Source organism: Nicotiana tabacum, chromosome 17, assembly GCF_000715075.1.
Source record: "Nicotiana tabacum cultivar K326 chromosome 17, ASM71507v2, whole genome shotgun sequence".
Classification (NCBI taxonomy): domain Eukaryota; kingdom Viridiplantae; phylum Streptophyta; class Magnoliopsida; order Solanales; family Solanaceae; genus Nicotiana; species Nicotiana tabacum.
Window position 1 is genome coordinate 7,331,177 of NC_134096.1, and position 22,093 is coordinate 7,353,269.

The window sequence follows — 22,093 nt, forward strand, 5'->3', positions numbered from 1 at the left end:
TCATCTATAGCAGCCCCGTTGACCAGGTTGACCCATAAGGGTGCCCCGTTCATATGGCTAGACGAGTGTGAGATTAGCTTTCAGAATCTAAAGACTGACTTGACTACAACGCCGGTGTTAGTATTGCCCACAGGTTCAGGATCTTATACCGTATATTGTGATGCGTCCCGTGTTGGGCTCAGTGCAGTATCTATGTAGGAGGGCAGGGTGATTGCATATGCGTCGCGGCAGTTGAAGGTTCATGAGAAGAATTACCATGTCCATGACTTAGAGTTGGCAACCATTGTTCACGCGCTGAAGATTTGGAGGCACTATCTTTACGATGTGTCGTGTGAGGTTTTCACGGATCATCAGAGCCTTCAGTACTTGTTTAAACAAAAGGATCTTAATTTGAGGCAGATAAGGTGGTTAGAGCTATTGAAAGATTATGATACCACCATCTTGTATCATCCCAGGAAGGCCAACGTGGTGGCCGATGCCTTAAGTAGGAAGTCAGTGAGTATGGGCAGCCTTGCATATATTCCAGCCGGTGAGAGACCGCTTGCATTAGATGTTCAGGCTTTGGCCAATCAGTTCGTGAAGGTTGGATGTTTCTGAGCCCAGTCATGTTCTAGCTTGTACAGTCGCTCGGTCTTCATTGTTTGAGCGCATCAGGGAGCCGCAGTATGATGACCCTTATTTTCTTGTCCTTAGGGACACGGTGAGGCATGGTGATGCCAAGCAGGTCACGGTTGGAGATGATGGATTTTTGAGGATGCAGGGTCATGTTTATGTACCTAATGTGGATGGACTTCGTCAAATGATTCTAGATGAGGCCCACAGTTCCTGGTATTCCATACATCCGGGCGCCGCCAAGATGTATCAGGACTTGCAGCAGCATTATTGGTGGAGGAGGATGAAGAAGGATATAGTTGTTTATGTATCTCGGTGTCTAAATTGTCAGCAAGTAAAGTATGGGCATCATAGACCGGGTGGTTTGCTTCAGCAGATAGAGATTCCCGAGTGAAAGTGGGAGCGTATCGCTATGGACTTTGTTGTTGGACTCCCACGGACTTAGAGGAAGTTCGATGCCATTTGGGTCATTGTGGACAGGCTTACTAAGTCAGCGCATTCCATTCCTGTGGCAGTTACCTATTCTTCATGGTGTGCCCGTGTCTATCATTTCTGATCAAGGTACGCAGTTCACCTCGCACTTTTGGAGAGTAGTACAACGTGAGTTGTGCACGCGGGTTAAGTTGAACACAGCATTTCATCCTCAGACAGACGGACAGTCCGAGCGCACTATTCAGATCTTGGAGGATATGCTCCGCGCATGTGTTATAGACTTCAGAGGATCGTGGGATCAGTTCTTTCCCCTTGCAGAGTTCGCCTATAAAAATAGCTACAAGTCGAGCATTTAGATGGCTCCCTATAAGGCACTATATGGTAGACGGTGTCGATCGCCGGTTGGATGGTTTGAGCTGGGGGAGGCTCGGTTATTGGGTACAGATTTGGTACAGGATGCCTTGGATAAGGTCAAGATTATTCATGATCGACTTAGCACAGCTCAGTCCAGACAAAAGAGGTATGCCGACCGCAGAGTTCGTGATGTTGCTTTCATGGTCGGGGAGAGAGTGTTGCTTTGGGTATCACCCATGAAGGGTATAATGAGTTTCAGAAAGAAGGGCAAGTTGAGTCCTAGATATATCGAACCTTTTGAGATTCTGGAGAGAGTGGGAGAGGTAGCTTACGGGCTTACGTTGTCACCTAGTTTAGCAGTTGTTCATCTGGTATTCCATGTGTCCATGCTTCAGAAGTATCACGGTGATCCGTCCCATGTGTTAAACTTCAGTTCTATTAAGTTAGACAAAGATTTGACTTACGAGGAGGAGCCGGTGGCTATTATAGCCCGGAAGGTTTGCCAGTTCAGATCAAAGAGTTATCGTTTAGTTCGAGTGCAGTGGAGAGCTCAGCCCGTCGAGGCAGCTACTTGGAAGTCCGAGTGGGACATGCAGAGTAGATATCCACATCTTTTCACCAGCTTAGGTACTTTTCTATGTCCGTTCGAGGACGAACGATTATTTTAGAGATGGAGAATGTGATGACCCAATATGTCATCTTATATTTTAGAACCTAATTCTGTGTTTCGAGGTCTCAAAAACCTCATCTTAGCCTTCCTCGATTTGCGTGCACAATTCGGGTGTTCTTCTAGAAGGCTTATATGTTAAAAACTGATAAAATGAGAAGTTTTGCCTTAAAACTTAATTTGAGTTGACTTCGGTCAACGTTTTGAGTAAACTAACTCGGAATCGTGTTTTGACGGTCCTGGTAGGTCTGTACCGTAATTTGGGACATGGACGTATGCCCGGAATCGAATTCCTAGGTCCCTATCTCGGTATATGGAATTTTGATGAAAAATTAAAAGTTTGAAAGTTTAATGATTTTTAGAATTGACTTATGCTTGGTCTTGTTGATACCGGGTCCATATTTTGGTTCCAGAGCCTAGTACAGGTCCACTATAATATTGACTACTTGTCTGTTGAATTTGATAGGAAACAGAGTTGATTTGACGTGATTCGGACGTCCGTTTGTGAAAATAAAAGTTTTAAAGCTTTCTTGAAAATTTCATTCGATTTGTTGTTCAATTCGTAGTTCTAGGTATTATTTTAACGATTTGATTGTGCAAGCAAGTTCGTATGATATTTTAGGACTTGTGTGTATATTTGGTTTGGAGCCCCGAGGGCTCGGGTGAGTTTTGGATAGGCTACGGGTGTTTTGAAACCTTGAAAATCTATTTTTTGTGCTTCAGCTATCATCTGGTGTCTTCTTCTTCGCGTTCGCGAAGGTACTCTCGCGAACTCGAAGAGTAAATTGGGGCGAGGTGATTTTCTTAATCGCGAACACGATAGCTGGGTCGCAAACACGAAGCAATGGGGGCCTTACCCTTCGCGAACGCGACCAGCTTCTCGCGAACGCGAAAGCCACTCGGGTTGCTGCTCATCGCGAACGCGAAGAAGGCCTGCCGCCTGTGACTTAAAACAGAACAGTAGCTGGAGTTTTCCCAAAATTTCATAACCCTTCCATTAGAACTCGGCCTAGGAGATATTTTGAAGAGAAGACTCAACATCAAATCATAGGTTTGTACTCTTTAACTCATTTTCTTCCATTTCTAACATCACCCATTAATTCCTAGCCCTAATCGTTGTTCTTTCATGGTAGGAAACTAGGGATTTAGGAAGAATTTGGGGTTTTGCAAATTGGGGATTTAGACCTCAATTTGGGGTCGGATTCAGAAACTAATTATATAATCGGGCCCGGGGTGAACGGGTAAATAGATTTTGGTCCGAACCTCGGATTTTGACCAAGCGGGCCCGGGGTAGAGTTTTGACTTTTGGGGGGAAAGTTTGGGGAATCAAATTTTATGCATTGTAATTAATTTCTTTAACAATATTTGATATTATTGAATCATTTGTGGATAGATACAAGTGGTTTGGAGGTGGATTCTAATTTCTTTTTATTTCACAATTCTGTTTAAATCTAACCATCACAATTTATCAAATATATAAAAATTGCTCACTTTTACATAACTTAAAGAAACTACTCGGAAATATATTTAAGACACTTTCAAATTTAATGCCCAACCATTTTTTGTCATTTTTTTCTCCCTAACCTCATGATTTTGGTGCCCGTATACCCTTATCTCTTCTCCTCCACACGAATTTTCAACTTCTTATCTCAAACTGTTGGTTTGTTGAAAAGGGGAGAATTCATACATACACAAGAACAGAAAGAAGCAACCGTTCCATACTTTCTGTTGCCTCATTCTAAATCCATTTCTCAGATTTTTCATCTTCAACATCAACTAAAAAGGTTAGTCAATTAGTCTCTAATAACTTAAGAAAAATGTGTTTAACTTTGGTACTCGGATGGGGAAATATTCTTCAAAAAACACTTACTTTTTATGCATGGCTATATCTGCAAAAATATTTTCTGCTATGACTTTTTATGCTTCTTTCTTCAGTTTCTTTGTATTCTTACTTCTTTCTCCTGATAAAGTTTATACATCAGATCATGGAAAGAGGAAAACAAATTGACGGAGAAAGAGAGAAAGGAAAATTAGCAAACTTTGAGGTATGTCATAATTAATTTCTGCTAGTAATATTGGTTTGAGGTGTCTATCCTAGGTAGGTCAAGAATAACTATTTCTAATAAACTTTTCACCTAACGGTCTAAACCCAAATAAAATATTAAGTTAAAGAACTAATTGAAGCATCGATTAAATTAAATAACTAACTAATTGATTATAGTTCCTATATATTGGTGAAAGGTAAAACTTCTTCTTTTATAGTTACTATCGAAATTTAGTAACTTTGCATATAAAGATAAATCTAAACAAAAACACAGTTCAAAATTCGAAAAATATTCCATCATAATATACTGAAATTCTAATTTTACATGTAAACTTCCAGCATAATATACTGGAGTTCCAGCATAATATACTGGTCCAGCATAATATGCTGGAAGTTCATACACAAGTGTTTTAATTTTCAGTATATTATGCTGGAACTTTCCATATGCTGGAGTTCCAGCATAATATGCTGGAAGTTCATACACAGGTGCACCAATCTCCAGTATATTATGCTGGAACTTTCTGTGTTGTACCAAAATATTGGCTATTTTTTAATGACTTTGCAAATGCTGACTATTTTTCAATTACCAAAAACTGGCTAGCCCGTGTTATTTTCACAATTTTGTTAGATTGTTTTTATTCAATTTTGTTTGGGCCCAACCGAACACTTATATGGACTCTTCGTAAATTATAAGCTTAGACTTAAACAATTATATTAAAATACATAAATTATTAAAAAAATTTAAGAAATATTTATAAATTACATTATAATAAATATTTTTATTAATACAATATTTTTAAAATATACATATGTAATCTCAGGTTGGTTTGATTTCGGTTTGAATTTTTAAGTTACCAAACCAAATCAATTATGGTTGGATTATTATTTTTTTTAATACCAAACCAAATCACAGTCGAATTTTTTTTCCAGTTTGATTCAGATTATCAATTTGGTGGGATTTGTCGATTTTCTTCATACACCCCTAGTTCCAATTACTTCGGATTCTTAATTTATTAATTTGCTCTCATGAGTATAACGGTTGATAATTGCATAAACTCGATCAAATAATCAAATTAATCAATATTCTCTTAATTAATCCTGATCACAAGTAGTTTAACTAACTTTCACACTTAAATTCCTTCTTCTGTTTAACATGGCAATTCCACTTGAAAAAAAACAACAATTAGCAATAAGCCAAGATCAATCAAATAAAAATAATTATATCAATCAACTAATAATAGGTTCTAAAGATTAAGTTACAACATAATTGGAAGAATAAAACAAACGCTTCATTTTATGGTATGTTCATACTTTTCTCGGTAATCGTAATCTTTGATACTCATAATAGCATCTTTCTTTTTCCTACTTTGGTTGCTTTCTTCCCTTCATTCTTCTCTTTAGGTTTAATGGTTATAGTAATTTATCATGTACTCTTTTTTTTAATGCTTTATCATCTTTCTTTTTGGTTGGGAAAAGGTATAAGTACCCTCCCAATCAATAACCGAAGTTTCAACCACATACATTTTCTTTTCGGGGTCTTATTACCCCTTAAAAAAAAAGTCAAAATATTCTGCACCTTGTGTGCTCACTTGGACCCAAACATGAAAACCCCTCTTTCACGCGCATAGGAACTTAAAGAAAAGGATTGTAACCTATACGAAATTGCCATGTGTCTGTCTCGGGACCGATTTTCATGAGCCGTTTTTCCAAAACACACTTCATTTCATGAACATTTTATCACACATTTTCAAGAGCTTCAAATTTAATTTTGGCTCTCAAAATTCAACAAAAACTCAACCAAATCTGCACCAATCAAGCTTAAATTTCAACTACAATTTCGCAACAACATCATCACCAAACCCCAGTAATCAATTTGGCCAACAACCAAGAACTTCAACTAACTCGTTTTTTTGTTCTTCAAGATTTTTTAAGTTTCAACAATGGTATATTCGAAATTCTTTTTCCATTTCGAATCTCATCAGCAATTAAGGATCTAGAATTAGTTTACATTTGAATCTCAACATCAAAACTTCAACAATTCGTATTTGCTCAACACCTCCAATTCTTTTTCAAGTTTGTACAAGAACAATGACAATAATAATTGTCCTTTTTATTTTTTCCATTATATTTTGAAATTAAAAAGGAAACAAAAAGGAGGAAAATGAAATGGAATTAAAAAATTAAAAATTAAACATACGAAAAATTAGTTTAAGTATTTATCATATTTCTCCTTTTTATCTATGGACTAATTTATAAAATGATCACTTAATAACTCACTCGTAATTTTTTGTGACAGCTTGAAGGCAGATAAATTAACTAGTTCTCACATATGTTGTGATTATTTCCTCCGTTGCTTAATCACCTCTACTTCCTTTACTTCACCTCATACTTATGCACAAGCACAGATCCCTTTCGTAAAACTAATGACTTATGTTACTCTTCTAACTCCTTATATAGAATGAATAACTTTAAATAGAATGATCACAAGAAATATTAAGAGAAAGGGATTGAAAAAAAATCAAAGCAAATCGCCAACAATGATACCTTGCCTTCTCTTCTTTTACATGGTTGTGCCTATATATTCATTCTGTTTTTTTTTCACTGCAAAATAATACTATTAATATTGGGATAAAATTAGAAAATGGAGCCATTGATTTGTTATATAGATGAAGGGAAATCAAGTGAGTTACGATCAAGCGGACTCAATATTGGTGGAGCCATGGGGAGGCACCGGTGGATCAGAATGGTATTACAAGTTGAAAAATCCTATTAAAGAAATATTGATTGCTCATGGAGATTGTATAGAATCCATCATGTTCAGGACCGTAACTAAACAAGGTACTACTATAGACTCACCAAAGTTTGGCAGGGATGGAGGTCGAAAAGACAAGGTAGGTCCAAAAATATTATGGTAAACATATTTATTTCTCGTGATTGGCACGTTCTTCTCAAGTTAACTTGTGTCATGTCATAGGAATGAACTTAAATTTTGTAATAAAAATTTAATTTTCAAGATATGAAAAATGACATGTTATATATGTCAGCTTAACATGATAGTTTAGCATCTTTTTGAATTTTCAGTGTACACAACATAAACTCTATAGTTACATAAGTATCTTTCAAGTCAAAGATATGAACACACCGGTTACTTTCATTATAGATCCTCACTTGGGTTTAACACAAGGCCGTCAGAGCTACGGGTTTAAATGAATCCCCTTCATCTAAAAATTATGTAGAAAGGGTAAATATAAACTTTTATATATCTAAGTTAGTTGAATACTCTCAATGCAAAGGAAGTGGAAAAGTGTCCAAATTTGCTTTAGGTCACAAATTTTGGATCCTAATGTGACATTCTTTTACTTTTCTGAATTCTTATCAAAATTACCAGATTCTGCTACTTATTTAACCGATTGCAATAATCGCAGGTTGTTATTGAGGCAACTCCATTGGAATATTTAACAGGCATCAAGGGGACATTTGGACGTTGTGGTAGCTATTCGGTTATAAAATCTCTATGTTTTATAACTAATACAAAGAATTATGGACCATTTGGGTCTGAGGCTGGAACCCCATTTTCACTTGTGATAAAAGAAGGTGGAGCTATTGTGGGATTTCACGGGCGTTGTGGAGCGTACCTTGATGCTATTGGTGTTTATTTGCAGAAGCTTACTCCTCCCACTTTATCAAAGGAACCTGAAGCTAAAAACATTGAGCCAAATAAACCTGTGGTTGAAGATATTGAAATATATGACGTATGTTGTGATTATTCCCCCGTTTGCTTACGCATCTCTACTTCTTGAATTTTCTTCACCTCATACTTGCACACAAGCACAGATTCCTTTCATAAAACTAATGACTTAAGTGACTCTTCTAACACCTTAAATAGAATAATAACTTTAAAAAAGGGATGATTAGAATCAGGTGATCATAAGAAATAATAAGAGAAAGGGAAAATAATAAAAAATCAAAGCAAAAATGTTTCTGCTATATATGCTTCTTTCTTCAGTTTCTTTGTATTCTTACTTCTTTCTCTTGATAAAGTTTTATGTGTATTTTATACATCAGATCATGGAAAGAGGAAAACAAACTGATGGAGAAAGAGAGAAAGTGGAGCTAGCATACTTGGAGGTATGTCATAATTAATTTGTGCTAGTAATATTGGTTTGAGGTGTCTATTTCTAATAAACTTTTCACCTAACGGTCTAAACCCAAATAAAATATTAAGTTAAAGAACTAATGGAAGCATCGATTAAATTAAATAACTAAATAATTGATTATAGTTCCTATATATATATATATATATTTTTTCGGTTTTTCGGTTTGATTTGATTTTTTTTGGTTTTCCCCCATAATATCCAGACAAAAATATAATTAATGCTCCAAATATTTCTTTTATCCTGGTAAGATACAATAATTATAGTTCAATAATCATTCATTTTCGTTGTCACTAAAGAAAAGTGATGTTTTAACTTCAATACCACACAAGAGGGGGATGATTTGTGTGGTGTTCAATTTTTCGCGTGCACAGATTATAGAAGGATCTGATTCTTCTATGTGTTCCTTATACTACTGTTGCGGAATAATAAATGCAGAAATTAAAGAACACAAGGATTTTTATGTGGAAAACACCTGGCTCGAAAGGTGAAAAAATCACGACCTACTTCCCAGTAGGATTTTCCCAAAACTCTTCACTAAATCACTGAGCCAAAAACTGCATTTACAAAACACTTTTGTAAACCTAGGATTAACTCTAATCATGTTGTGGCACACAACCTCTAACTGTTGCGGCAACTTCAAGTTAACTCTAACTTGAATACTCTGAGTACCTATTACAATTGTCTCTAGATAAAGCTGAAAGGTACAATATGAAAACACCTACTACAATTGAACTAAAATAAAAGACAGCCATTTGGAACTGGTTCTTCTATCTGGTTCATGTAGCTTCAGGTTCGCACACTTGAATCACACAAGAACTGCTTGCAAAATGCCTTGCTATTTTGCTCTCAATTCACGTTTAACATCTGCTTTTGTGCGTCACTTGTAGAATGAGAACTTCCTGCGATTTATAGAGTTAGTAGAGTAGAAAGCAACTAGAGTTCAAATGCTACTCTTCCTTGGTGGAAGAGTTATAGTTGATCTCAACCTCTAACTCCTCCCTTATCTTGGATAGTGTTCTCTTTGATTAAGGAGTCTTTCTCCTTATCCATTATGCAACCCTTTTAGATTAGGAGATATTAATTCGACCAAGTTAAGCTTATCTCCTTCACGTGCATCCCACATACTCGATTCTGTCTGTGTCTATGCACACAAGGGATGGACCTAGTTCATGCCTGAGTTTCCTTTTGTCAATCTTCAAAATTAGCCTTCACCATTTATGCAACAAAATTAGCCTTCACTTAGCTCAACATCAACACAATGTTAGAAACATTTTTCTTTTTTATCACTTATCATCAAGGACCAGGTTCATCAGGTTATAAATATCACTGTTCAGAATACAAAGCACACTATTTCCTCCTTTTGGCATCATCGAAAAGTTGCATAAAATATATGAAATAACCAGATTTTATCTCTTACTCATGGCCACCAGGGCTATTTCAAATGCAATCATGGATTAATCATCATAGATCAAGCTAAGAATTTTAACCATCAAAGAAATATAAACAAACAGTTAGAGCAAAAGATAGTGAATTTCATTGATGATTGATACGATTCTTTCACAAAGCATAAAAAGAAATAAACATACTAGAAACATGAGCAAAAACAACAACAAAAATCCCGAACTGGGTCACTGGTTGATCTACACTAGGCTAGGATGCATAAGGCTGGGAAGAACTGGGTGCTTGGTTTTTGGTTTGGAGGAGTTTCAGCATGTCCTGAAGAATGCCATCATTCTTCTCCTTTTCTCTTGCCAGCTCACTTCTGAGAGCATTTCTCTCAGTCTCCACCTCAGCCAACTTTTTCTTTATCCTCTAATCTCAGCATCCTTTGCCATACTCTCTTGCACCAAGGCTCTGACCTTGCTATTGAATGGTACCTTCTTGGATGAACCAGGTTCATTAGGAGTGGCATGAACCTCATAGTCACAAGCAATCAGAGTATTTGTCCCAAAGTGATCTTTGCTTGTAGCAACCTCCCTTTCTTCTTTAGATTATAACTTTCAGTCACTCTCTTCAGTAGGTCTGTGAGGGTTTTCTGTTTAGATGAAACAAGTTCATTTATATTTTTTCCAAGTTGAACCAGCCCTTCAGCGGCTTCACCAGACCCACTTCCCCCTGTTTTCTTTACACTCTCTTCTACTCCAGTAGATATTTTTCCCCAAACAACCATTGCACATGTGTCTTTGGTTAAACTCACATGAGTGGGTGAAGACTCAACCACTCTTTTACCCTTTCCCCTCACATCACTTCGAACACACTTGCTTTTTTTTTCCCCCCTTTTTTATTTTTACCACCAATTCCTCCAGATTTAATACATTCGACGCCTGCCATAGACCCTACCAGTACAAACATATTCTCCAAATTTGTATCAACTTCAAAAATTGTCTCAGGAGTAACTTTAGGGCCAGAAGATACCTGTTCAATTTCAGAAGAAACCGTTTCTTCCCCCTCAGTAGAAGATTTAAATGAGTCTTCAGATTTCTGAGGTTCCTGGACCTGACTATCCTTCAATTGTTTATCTAATTTCTTGATTTGTTCTCTCCCCGCAACAACCTTACGAGCAAGCATATATACTCTTTTCTTAGAGGTTGGGATGGTGGAAGGGATGATAGTGGGTGTGAAAGTCTAATCAAACTGAATTTCAGTTTTGAAAAGACTTTGGAGTGTATCCCTAGAATCTAGGTGCTTCAATTCGGTTGGGACTCTTTTGAACGGAACTGGTTCACTTATAACGGATAAGTCCAAAAGGAGTTTGGAATTAAGTAGGACTCTGCTCATGATCCAAATATTATTATTTCAAATTATACAGAGTGTAGAAAAATACCGTGTTATCTTGATGAACCAGGTTCTTCACTGATAATTCTCTTGTGTAAGTCTAAATTTGCCAAAATAGAGAAAATATCATTAGAGATTAATGAGTCATTTTAACACAAGGCACAAGAGTATACTATTGAAAGTATGAGAGTGAGCAAAAATTAATCTAATTATGTACACAATTTCAGATTTTCTAACAAAATATAATTTTTTTTTTCATTTTGTTTTTCGTTGTAAACTCTGAACTGGTTCTTTTAGGTGATCTTAATCATCCCTAATTCTAACATGTTCTTTTTAAAGTGATCTCTACTTAGGTCTTTTGTGAAGATGTCAGCTATTTGCTTGTCAGTAGCACAAAATTCCACAGTGATCAACCCTTTTTCATAGTTATCGCTCAAAAGGTGATGCCTAACATTTATGTGCTTAGTTCTCTTGGGATGAATCGGGTTCTTGGTCATACTAATTGCACTAGTGTTATCACAAAAATAGGGATACAACCAACATCAATTTCAAAGTCCATTAATTACTGTTTGATCCACAACAACTGAGCACAACATGAAGCAGCAACAACATACTCAGCTTCAACAGTAGATAAGGCCACTGAATTTTTCTTTTTGGTGGCCCAAGACACAAGACATGAGCCAAGAAAGTATGCCATACCTGAGGTGCTCTTTCTATCTACTAGAAAACCTGCATAATCAGCATCAGCATATCCCACTAGATTGAAATTACTACCTTTTGGATACCATAGACAAAGATCAGTGATGCCTTTTAGATATCTCAAAATTCTCTTGACAATCGTCAAGTGAGACTCATTCGGATTTGCCTGAAATCTTGCACAAAGGCCTACACTGAAAACAATGTCAGGTCTACTAGCAGTGAGATACAACAATGAGTTAATCATTCCCCTATACAACTTCTGATCGACAGATGAACCAGGTTCATCTATATCCAACTTTGTAGTTGTTGCAATAGGAGTGTCAATTTCTTTGGAATCTTCCATTTTAAATCTTTTAAGCAACTCGTTTACGTACTTCTGTTGATAGATTATAGTTCCATTTGTATTTTGTTTAATTTGTAAGCCTAAGAAGAAATTAAGCTCACCCATCATGCTCATTTCAAATTCACTCCCCATTAATTTTAAACCGACTAACTTTGGTCGGTTTTTCAATTAATATAAATAAAAATTAATGTTAAAAAAATCGACCAAAATTGGTCGGTTAATTCGGCGGGTCATTTAAAAAAACCGACCAACTTTGGTCTGTAATTTACTTTTTAATAAAATCGACCAACTTTGGTCGGTTATTTTCGTGCGAAAATACAATTAAAGAGTATAAATCAAATAAAAGACATTCTTAAAACAAAATGTACAAATGGTCTAGTGGTAGAATAGTATCCTGCCACAGTACAGACCCCGGTTCGATTCCCAGATGATGAATTTTTTTTACATAATTAAATTACCGATCAACTTTGGTCGGAAAAAACCGACCAACTTTAGTCGGTTTTTTTTGCAATATTTTTTTTTGAATTTAATTGACCGACCAAAGTTGGTCGGTAATTTTCGACCAACTTTGGTCGGTATTCCTTTCCGACCACAAAAATACCGTCCACACGTAAATGGTCGCGATTAGGTTGGTTTTTTGCCATTACCGACCAACGTTGGTCATTTTTTTGGTCGGTTTTTACCGAATATCTTTACTTAGCTTATCAGTAGTTGCTCCAAAGATTATATCATCAACATATATCTAAACTACCAAGAGATCTTTACCTTTTTCTTTCAAGAACAAAGTATTGTCAATTTTACCTTTCTTGTAGTCATGCTCAAGCAAAAATTTTGATAATCTTTCATACCATGCTTTTGGTGCCTGCTTGAGCCCATAAAGTATTTTGTCAAGTTTGTGTACATGATCAGGACTATCCTTGCTTTCAAACCCCGGAGGTTGCTTGACAAACACTTCTTCCTTTAGATAGCCATTGAGGAAGTCACTCTTGACATCCATCTGGTGGAAGGTGAATTCCATGTAAGCAGCAAAGGCTATAAGGAGTCTTATTGCTTCCAAATTTGCAACTGGAACAAAGGTTTCATCGTAGTCTACGCCCTCTTCTTGGCTATATCCTTGAACCACCAATCTTGCCTTGTTCCTTGTAACTGTTCCATCTTCATCAAGTTTGTTTTTGAAGACCCATTTTGTGCCAATTACTGATTTGTCCAAGGGGCTTGATACCAGATGCCAAACTTGACTCCTTTCAAATTGGTTGAGTTCATCTTGCATTGCATTTACCCAGTCTGCATCCTACAAAGCCTCAGCAACAGTTTTAGGTTTAATAAGAGATAAGAAAGCATCAAAAGTACAAAGATTCTTTAATGAAGATCTGGTTTTGATTCCAGAGGTTGGATCAGTAATTATGTTCTCAATGGGATGAGAACTTTGATACTTGTAAGGTTTCACAACCAACTGGTTTCCTCTTGATGTTCCTTCAGTATTTTGTTGTTGTGGAACAAGTTTATGGACATGTTCCATTGAGGTTTGGGGATCATTTCCTCTTTGTTTTTGTTCCCCCTGTCATGTTTCTCTGGGTGGAAGAACCTGTTCCATCACCTGTTCCTTCTTCCAGTGCAGTTTCAGTCTGGGCTGTAGTTTCATTTAAGTTTCTTACCAGCCCAATTGCTTCATCATCATGTTCCTGCTTCCCCCTTGCACAAGCCTCATAAACTTTGTCTTCCTTGAACTTGATGTTAGGCAGTCCTATCACCAAGTCCTTGGAGACTAATTTGTTGAGTTGACTCAGACTTGCATGTCCAAGTCTCTTGTGCCAAAGGAGGGGATCATTGTCCAACACACTTAAGCAAGTGAGTTCATTTTCTGACAGTGTGGACAGATCTACAATATATATATTGTTCACTCTTTTTCCCTGCAAAACAATCTTGTCAGTGGTAAAATTAATCACAAAGTATTTTGTAGAGGTGAATGCTACCAAGTTACCTCTATCACACAGTTGTGATACACTAATTAGACTGTATTTTAGGCTGTCTATCAAATAGAGATTCTCAATCGAGTGAGAGTCAGTCTTACCTACCTTGCCAACCTTAATGATCTCACCTTTCTTCCCATTTTCAAAGGAGACATTACCTCCTTTGAGGTCCTCAAGTGAAAGGAACTGGTTCTTGCTTCATGTCATGTGCTTTGAGCAGCCACTATCCGTATACCATATTCGGCTGCTCCCCTTCACTTGAACCTGCAAAAAGAAATCAAGGGTTAGTCTTAGGAACCCAAACTAGTTTGGGTCCCTTTCTATAGGCAAAAGGATGAATCAGATTATTTTTAGCCTAACCTGGCAGCCTATTTTTCCTTTGAACAAACTTTTAATTCTTTTGACTAGCCTTTTCTTTTGCAGTGCATTCACTTTTATAGTAACCAGTATTACCACCGTGTGTGCAAATTTTGTTATTAGGAAGTGTGAGATACTTACTTTTGGGATCCCATTTAGGTGGCAGATTCCCAAAGCCAATTCCTCTTCTATTGCTACTGTGATGTTCCTGTAGCCATGACAGTGCATCGGAGGACCTGTTCCATTTGCAAGTTTTGTCTAGTTCATGCTTGACCTTGCCTAGATCCTCTGTCAAAATTCTTACCTGCTCATCCTTCTTATACAACTCATCTTTTAGTTTACCTACATTTTCTTCTAGAGTGAGTTGTGTGCAATCAGCTATCTTCTTACTTGTTCCTAATTTCAGTTTTAGGTTTTCAGATCTAAGTTCGAGGACATTTGATTGAATTGTATGAACCTGGTTCTTTAGTGCAGTATTTTCACTTACAGTCTCACTAACTCTAAGTTCTAGGTTCTTACACTTTGCTTTTAAAATCACATATTCCTTAGACAGCTGTTTCTTTTCATTATTTATATCCTCAGATTCATCAATGAAATCTAGAAGTAACTCAGATAGCCTTTCTTTAGACAAAAACTTAATCTTGTCTTTTAGATGGATTATACTTACTTCAGATTCCTCATCGGATTCTCCATTTTCCATAAGTGCTTGTTCATCTTCATCTTCATCATCTGAGTCCTCATCTGAGCTTTCTCCCCAAGCAGCAACCATAGCCTTTGTTGATCCTTTGTTCTTCTTGGGATGGACTTGTTCCTTCTTTCTGTTTCTTTGTTCAGCTCTTTCCTTCTTCCATTCAATTTCCCATTGAAGGCAGTTTTTGATGTGGTGATCAGTCTTCCCACACTTGTAGCAGCCCTCATTGGTCTGTTTTTCAGGAATTCTTGGTTTGTTGTAGACTCCACTTCTCGAAGAACCATTTCCTCTCATTAGGTACTTCTTGAAGTCCTTTGTGATCATAGCCATTTAATCATATTCTAGATCAGAACCTTCAGTGATTCTGAGTGTCAGGATCCTTTCCTTCTTGGGTACATCCATCTTCATGGTTTGCCTTCTAAGTTCATAAGCAGTGAGATTTCCAAGTAGCTCCTCCAACCTAACAGTGGCTATGTTCTTTGACTCCTGAATAGCAGTGATTTTTCTCTCCCACGAGACTGGCAGAACCCTTGTCAAAATCTTCTCAACTTTATCTTCTTCAAGAATAACCCTTCCAAGAGACTTAAGTTCATTTGTTAGTGTGGTGAACCTTGTATACATCTCTTGGATGGTTTCTCCTTCCTTCATAGTGAAATTCTCATATTGAGAATATAGTAACGTTCCTCTGGACCTCTTCACCTGAGGTGTTCCTTCATGAGCTACTTGCAAAGTGTCCCAAATTTCCTTAGCAGTAGTACAACTTTGAATTCTGTTGTACTCGTCTAGACCAAGTCCACACACGAGCCATTTCTTGGCCTTAGCATTCTTCTCCCATTTCCTCAAGTCGTCAGCAGTGCAGTCAGCTCTTGTTTTTGGCACCTCTTCTCCTTCGGCATTTATCTTCATGGTAGCCAGTAGATCATATGTGACAATGTCCCATAGCTCATAGTCGTCTCCTATGATGTGGTCTCTCATTCTGTTTTTTCACCAGGAGTAGTACTGGCCATTGAAGAGTGGTGGCCTAGCAGTGGATTGCCCTTCCCAGTTTTCAGGTGGTGCACTCATCTTGATCTTCTCCTAAGGTGTTAGCCTCTTCAAGGATAACCTGCTTTGATATCAATTTATGTTTTAACTTCAATACCACACAAGAGGGGGGTGATTTGTGTGGTGTCTAATTTTTCGCGTGCATAGATTATAGAAGGACCTGGTTCTTCTATGTGCTCCTTATACTACTGTTGCGGAATAATAAATGCAGAAATTAAATAACACATGGATTTTTACGTAGAAAACACCTGGCTCAAAAGGTGAAAAAACCACGACCTACTTCGCAGTACGATTTTCCCATAATACTTCACCAAATTACTGAGCCAAAAACTGCATTTACAAAACACTTTTGTAAACTTAGGATTAACTCTAATCCCGTTGTGGCACACAACCTCTAACTGTTGCGACAACTTCAAGTTAACTCTAACTTGAATACTCTGAGTACCTATTACAATTGCCTCCAGATAAAGCTGAAAGGTACAATATGAAAACACCTACTACAATTGAACTAGAATAAAAGACAGACACTTGGAACTGGTTCTTCTATCTGGTTCATGTAGCTTCAGGTTCGCACACTTGAATCACACACGAAATGCTTGCAAAATGCCTTGCTATTTTGCTCTCAATTCACGTTTAACTTCTCCTTTTGTGCGTCACTTGTAGAATGAGAACTTCCTGCGATTTATAGAGTTAGTAGAGTAGAAATCAACTAGAGTTCTAATGCTACTCTTCCTTGGTGGAAGAGTTCTAGTTGATCTTAATCTCTAACTCCTCCCTTATCTTGGATAGTGTTCTCTTTGATTAAGGAGTCCTTCTCCTTATAAATTATGCAACCCTTTTAGATCAGGAGATATTAATTCGACCAAGTTAAGCTTATCTCCTTCACGTTCATCCCACATACTCGATTCAGCCCATGTCTATGCACACAAAGGATGGACCTAAGGAATGGACATGGTTCATGCCCGAGGTTCCTTTGTCAATCTTCAAAACTAACATTCACTTAAGCCAACAAAAAGGTTCAAGAATTCTATGACGACTGAGCTAAAACAATGGAATGAGTTATACGGGGAGGGGTCCAGTAAAAAGGATCAATTTTGTTAGATTGTTTTTATTCAATTCTGTTTGGGCTCAACCGAACACTTATATGGACTATTCGCAAATTATAGTGAAAATAGCACGGACTAGTCAATTTTTGGACTGGTAATTAAAAAATAGCCAGTATTTGTAAAGTAAAAAAAAAATAGCCATTATTTTGCTGCAACACGGAAAGTTCCAGCATTAATATATTGGAGATTGGTGCACTTGTGTATGAACTTCTAGCATATTATGCTGGAACTCCAACACACGGAAAGTTCCAGCATAATATACTGGAGATTGGAGCACTTCTATATGAACTTCCATCATATTATGCTGGACCAGTATATTATGCTGGAATATTTTCAAAATTTTGAACAGTGTTTTCGTTCAGATTTATCTTTACATGAAAAATGGCTAATTTTCTATTACTTTTGAAACTGTGGCTATTTTTCAATTATCACTTGTAAATCTGGCTATTTTTGAATTTCACCCCAAATTATAAGCTTAGACTTAAACAATTATATTAAAATACATAAATTATTAAAATACTTATTAAAAATTTATAATGTAATTACATTATAATAAATATTTTTGAATACAATATATTTAAAATATATATATGTAATCTCGGGTTGGTTTAATTTTGGTTTGAATTTTTAAGTTAATACCAAACCAAATCAATTATGGTTGGATTACTTTTTTTCAATACCAAACCAAATCACCGTCGAATATTTTTTTCGGTTTGATTCAGATTATCGATTTGGTGGAATTTATCGATTTTCTTTGTACATCCCTAATTCCAATTACTTCAGATTATTAATTTATTGATTTGCTCTCATGAGTATAACGATTGATAATTGCATAAAATCGATCAAATAATCAAATAAATCAATATTCTCTTAATTAATCCTGATCACAAGTAGTTTAACTAACTTTCACACTTAAATCCCTTCTCCTGTTTAACATGGCAATTCCAATTGAAGAGCTCTTTTCATTAGAGCAATCACCCAAGAAGTGCACTGCTGAGGAATTTTGAAGGCCAGATTTGCTAAGAAACATGATGAACTGACAAGTGAGGTTTGCTCAGTTGGTAAAGTACCTTCACCCATGACCGTTAGGTCCTGGATTCGAGTCACGCTGGAGGGGAAGTGTGGAAACATTATAGATCATCCTAATTTGAGAGGGATTTTAAAAAAAAAACTTGATGAACTTAATTTCTATCCTTTAGGAGTAATGTTAATGAGTGTGTTGGGAGTTATGGGAAGTTCTGACGGTTAAAGGGGAAGTGTGAAAATACTATAGATTCTCCTAATTTGAAAGGGATTTAAAAAAATAAAATATGATAAACTTAATTTCTATCCTTAAGGAGTAGTGTTAATGAGTGTGTTGGGAGTTATGGGAAGTTCTGACGGTTAGAGGTAGAGCAACCTTGTCGAGGAGGTGCTTGTTTTGTTTTTTACGCTTTCATTTGGTAAATAAAATTGTTTACCTACAAAAAAAAAAACAATTAGCAATAAGCCAAGATCATTCAAATAAAATAATTATATCAATCAACTAATAATAGGTTCTATCAATCTTTTGATAAAAAGATTAAGTTACAACAAAATTGGAAGAATAAAACAAACATTTCATTTTATGGTTTGTTCATACTTTTCTCACTAATCGTAATCTTTGATACTCATAATAACATCATCTTTCTTTTTTCTCCTTTGGTTACTTTCTTCTCTTCATTTTTTTTCTTTGGGTTTAATGGTTACAGTAATTTATCAGGTACTTTTTTTTAATGCTTTATCATCTTTCTTTTTGGTTGGGAAAAGGTATAAGTACCCTATCACCGAAATTTCAATCACACCTTTTCTTTTCGGGGTCTTATTATCCCCTATCAATTTATTTTTTTCAAAAGTTTTTGCACCTTATGTGCTAACTTGGACCCAAACATGAAAACACCTCCTTCAAGCGCATAAGAACTTAAAGAAAAAGACCGTAACCTATACGGCATTGCCATGTGTCAGTCTCGGGACCGATTTTCATGAGTCGTTCTTCCAAAACACACTTGATTTCATGAATATTTTATTACAATTTTCAAGAGCTTCAAATTTAATTTTGCTTCTCAAAATTCAACAAAGCCTCAACCAAATCCGCACCAATCAAGCTTAAATTTCAACTACAATTTCACAACAACATTATCACCAAACCCGAGTAATCAATTTGGCCAACAACCAAGAACTTCAACAAACTCGTTTTTTGTTCAAGATTTTTTAATTTTCAACAATGGTATATTTGAAATTCTTTCTCCATTTTCGAATCTCATCAGCAACTAAGGATCTAGAATGAGTTTAGCAGTTGAATCTCAACTTCAAAACTTCACCAACCTTCGTCTTTGCTCAACACCTCTAATTCTTTTTCAAGTTCGTACAAGAACAATGACAATAATAATTGTCCTTTGTCACACCTCCATTTTTCGAAGAATATAGAGTTTTTTTTAATTAAAGTGATATTGTTCGAAATGAGATTATTTATTTAATCAGAGTAGCCATTTGAAATAATTATTATGGTATCCCAAGTCACCGGTTTATTTTAAAATCCCAAATCGAGAAAATTGACTCTATTTATGGTCCGCGAACATAGAAGACCAGGTAAAGAATTCTGTTAACCCGGGAGAAGGTGTGAGGCACTCCCGAGTTCCGTGATTTTAGCACGGTCGCTTAACAATTAATGTTCGGCTTAATTATTTGATTTATTACAAGTCTAAAACCTTTTATGCATTGCTGATTTTATACCGCTTTCATTTATTTTTAGCCCCTTTTTAATATTTATGAAATTTATTTGAATAAGTCGCGATGTCTCGCACTCGCTATTTTTGTACATATTGCAAATCGCACCACGTGAAACGCACCCGCGATTTACAATATGTTTATTTTAATTATTTGAAATTTTGGTCAAGTCGCATGAAACGTGCACTTGTCACGACCACAAATTTCCTCAGTAGGATGTCGTGATGGCACCTAATCTCTAAGACTAGGTAAGCCTATCAATGCAGAATAACTGAAATTTAATCCTTAATAGTTGAATAAATAAGAATTATAAATTTAACAATTACAACTCCCAAAACCCGGTAGAAAATAAGTCACAAGCTTCTAAGAATTTATCCTCAGTGTCTCTTTACATCAGGGTCTAAAGAAAATAAGAAAAACGACATAATAAGGAAAGAAGGGGACTCCAGGGTCTGGGGATGCTGACAGATGTACCTTGAAGTCTCCGTGTACAGTCAAATTCACTGATGTCTGGTCTGATAGGGCGTACCTGGATCTGCACAAAAAGATGTGCCGAAACCTAGTATGAGTACACCACAGCGGTACCCAATAAGTGTCAAGCCTAACCTCGGTAGAGTAGTGACGAGGTCATGTAAGGCCCTACTGGAATAATAAAAGACAGGATGAAAAGTTTAACAATATAATAATAACAAAATGACAATGAGAATGAATCAAGTAAGTAGTATGTCACAATTTAAATTCACAGAATAAGGACAAATAATATCTTGCGGAAAGAAAACATAAATTTACAACTTTAAAAAAATCACCAAAATAACCAAAGGCAAATGCAGCCATAAAGAAATATCAACAAGGGCACTCCCAATGTACCGCATCGTAGTCCCAAATCATAAATAAATTCACAATATATCATTTTCTTATATCACCGCGGTAGCTTTCACATTTAATTTTAAAGAAATCATTTTTCCTGAAATAGCATCCCGCGTTTTAGCCACCCTTATCACACCGCATAACTTCTAGTAGTTCCCCTACTAGCCACGCGTATCAAGCCACTCTTATCTCACCACATGCGTTTCAACACCCAGACCTTATACTATTGCTTGCGTATCAATATCACAATATATCACAATTTGCACCTCAAGTGCCCAAATATTTCAACTTGTCAAAAATAAATCAACAACAATATTTTCCACAATAAGGAGCTCACGACTCAATCACAATGAGTACAAAATCTCACAAAATATTCATGAATGAATAACTCAGCAAAAATAATATTTCATAAATTTAACACCTTGCCTTAATATCAAATTTTTAAACGTAAAATATTTTATTTTAATAATATTTAAATTAAGAAATTCAACCTTCAACTATTGCACACAAGAAAAGAAACAGAGTTTCATCTAAACATGTAAAACATTTAGTAGGAATAGGTCAGGCAAATTTAAAATGCGAAAATATATTAATGATGATGAATATAACAGAATAAAATAATTTAATTAATATGCAACAGTTTAAAGACATAATCTTCCACATTTAGCCTGTGTACACACTCGTCAGCTCGTGTACATGACTTTCAACACATCAAAAATTTTCATATCAATACCAATCATAAGGGGAATTTCTCCCACACAAGGTTAGACAAGTCACTTATCTCAAACCACGCTCAATCAATTAATAAGAATGTCTTTCCCTCGATTTTCCGACTCCGATCGGCTCGAATCTAGTCATAATTAATTCGATTCAATCAATACAAATTATAGGAATAAATTCCATGTGAAAATATAAATTTTCTAACAAAATCCGAAATTTAACCCAAAAATTATCTGTGGATCCCACGTCTCGGAACCCAACAAAAGTTACAAAATACGAACGCTCATTCCCAACCATACAATTTTTACTAAAATCCAACATCAACTCGACCCTCAAATCTTCAAATTAAACCAAAAGGTTTTCTAAACTTTTCAACTTAATTCACCAATTAAATATTAAAAACAACCATGAATTCGGGTAATTTGACCAATATTGAGTTAAGAACACTTACCTCATTGTTTGTTTTGAAAATCTCTCAAAAATCGCCTCTTCCCGAGGTCCAATTCGTCA

General features: G+C 36.1%; 1 protein-coding gene across 18 annotated transcripts in view; it reads left to right on the forward strand.

Moving 5' to 3' along the window:
• Window positions 1-3,586: 3,586 nt before the first annotated feature.
• LOC107786447 (putative late blight resistance protein homolog R1A-4) overlaps window positions 3,587-22,093 on the forward strand; it is a 32,114-nt gene continuing 13,607 nt past the window's right edge. For 9 of the 18 annotated variants that reach the window (XM_075233929.1, XM_075233928.1, XM_075233932.1 and 6 more), the window contains exons 1-5: window positions 3,588-3,849; window positions 4,036-4,110; window positions 6,776-7,000; window positions 7,535-7,861; window positions 8,175-8,237. In XM_075233929.1, the coding sequence (XP_075090030.1) occupies window positions 4,051-4,110; window positions 6,776-7,000; window positions 7,535-7,861; window positions 8,175-8,237 (675 nt within the window). In that variant the 5' untranslated portion in view covers window positions 3,588-3,849; window positions 4,036-4,050. Of the gene's footprint in view, window positions 3,850-4,035; window positions 4,111-6,747; window positions 7,001-7,534; window positions 7,862-8,174; window positions 8,238-22,093 lie in introns of those variants that run through there. The other 9 variants (XM_075233939.1, XM_075233937.1, XM_075233945.1 and 6 more) reach the window with 6 other exon arrangements.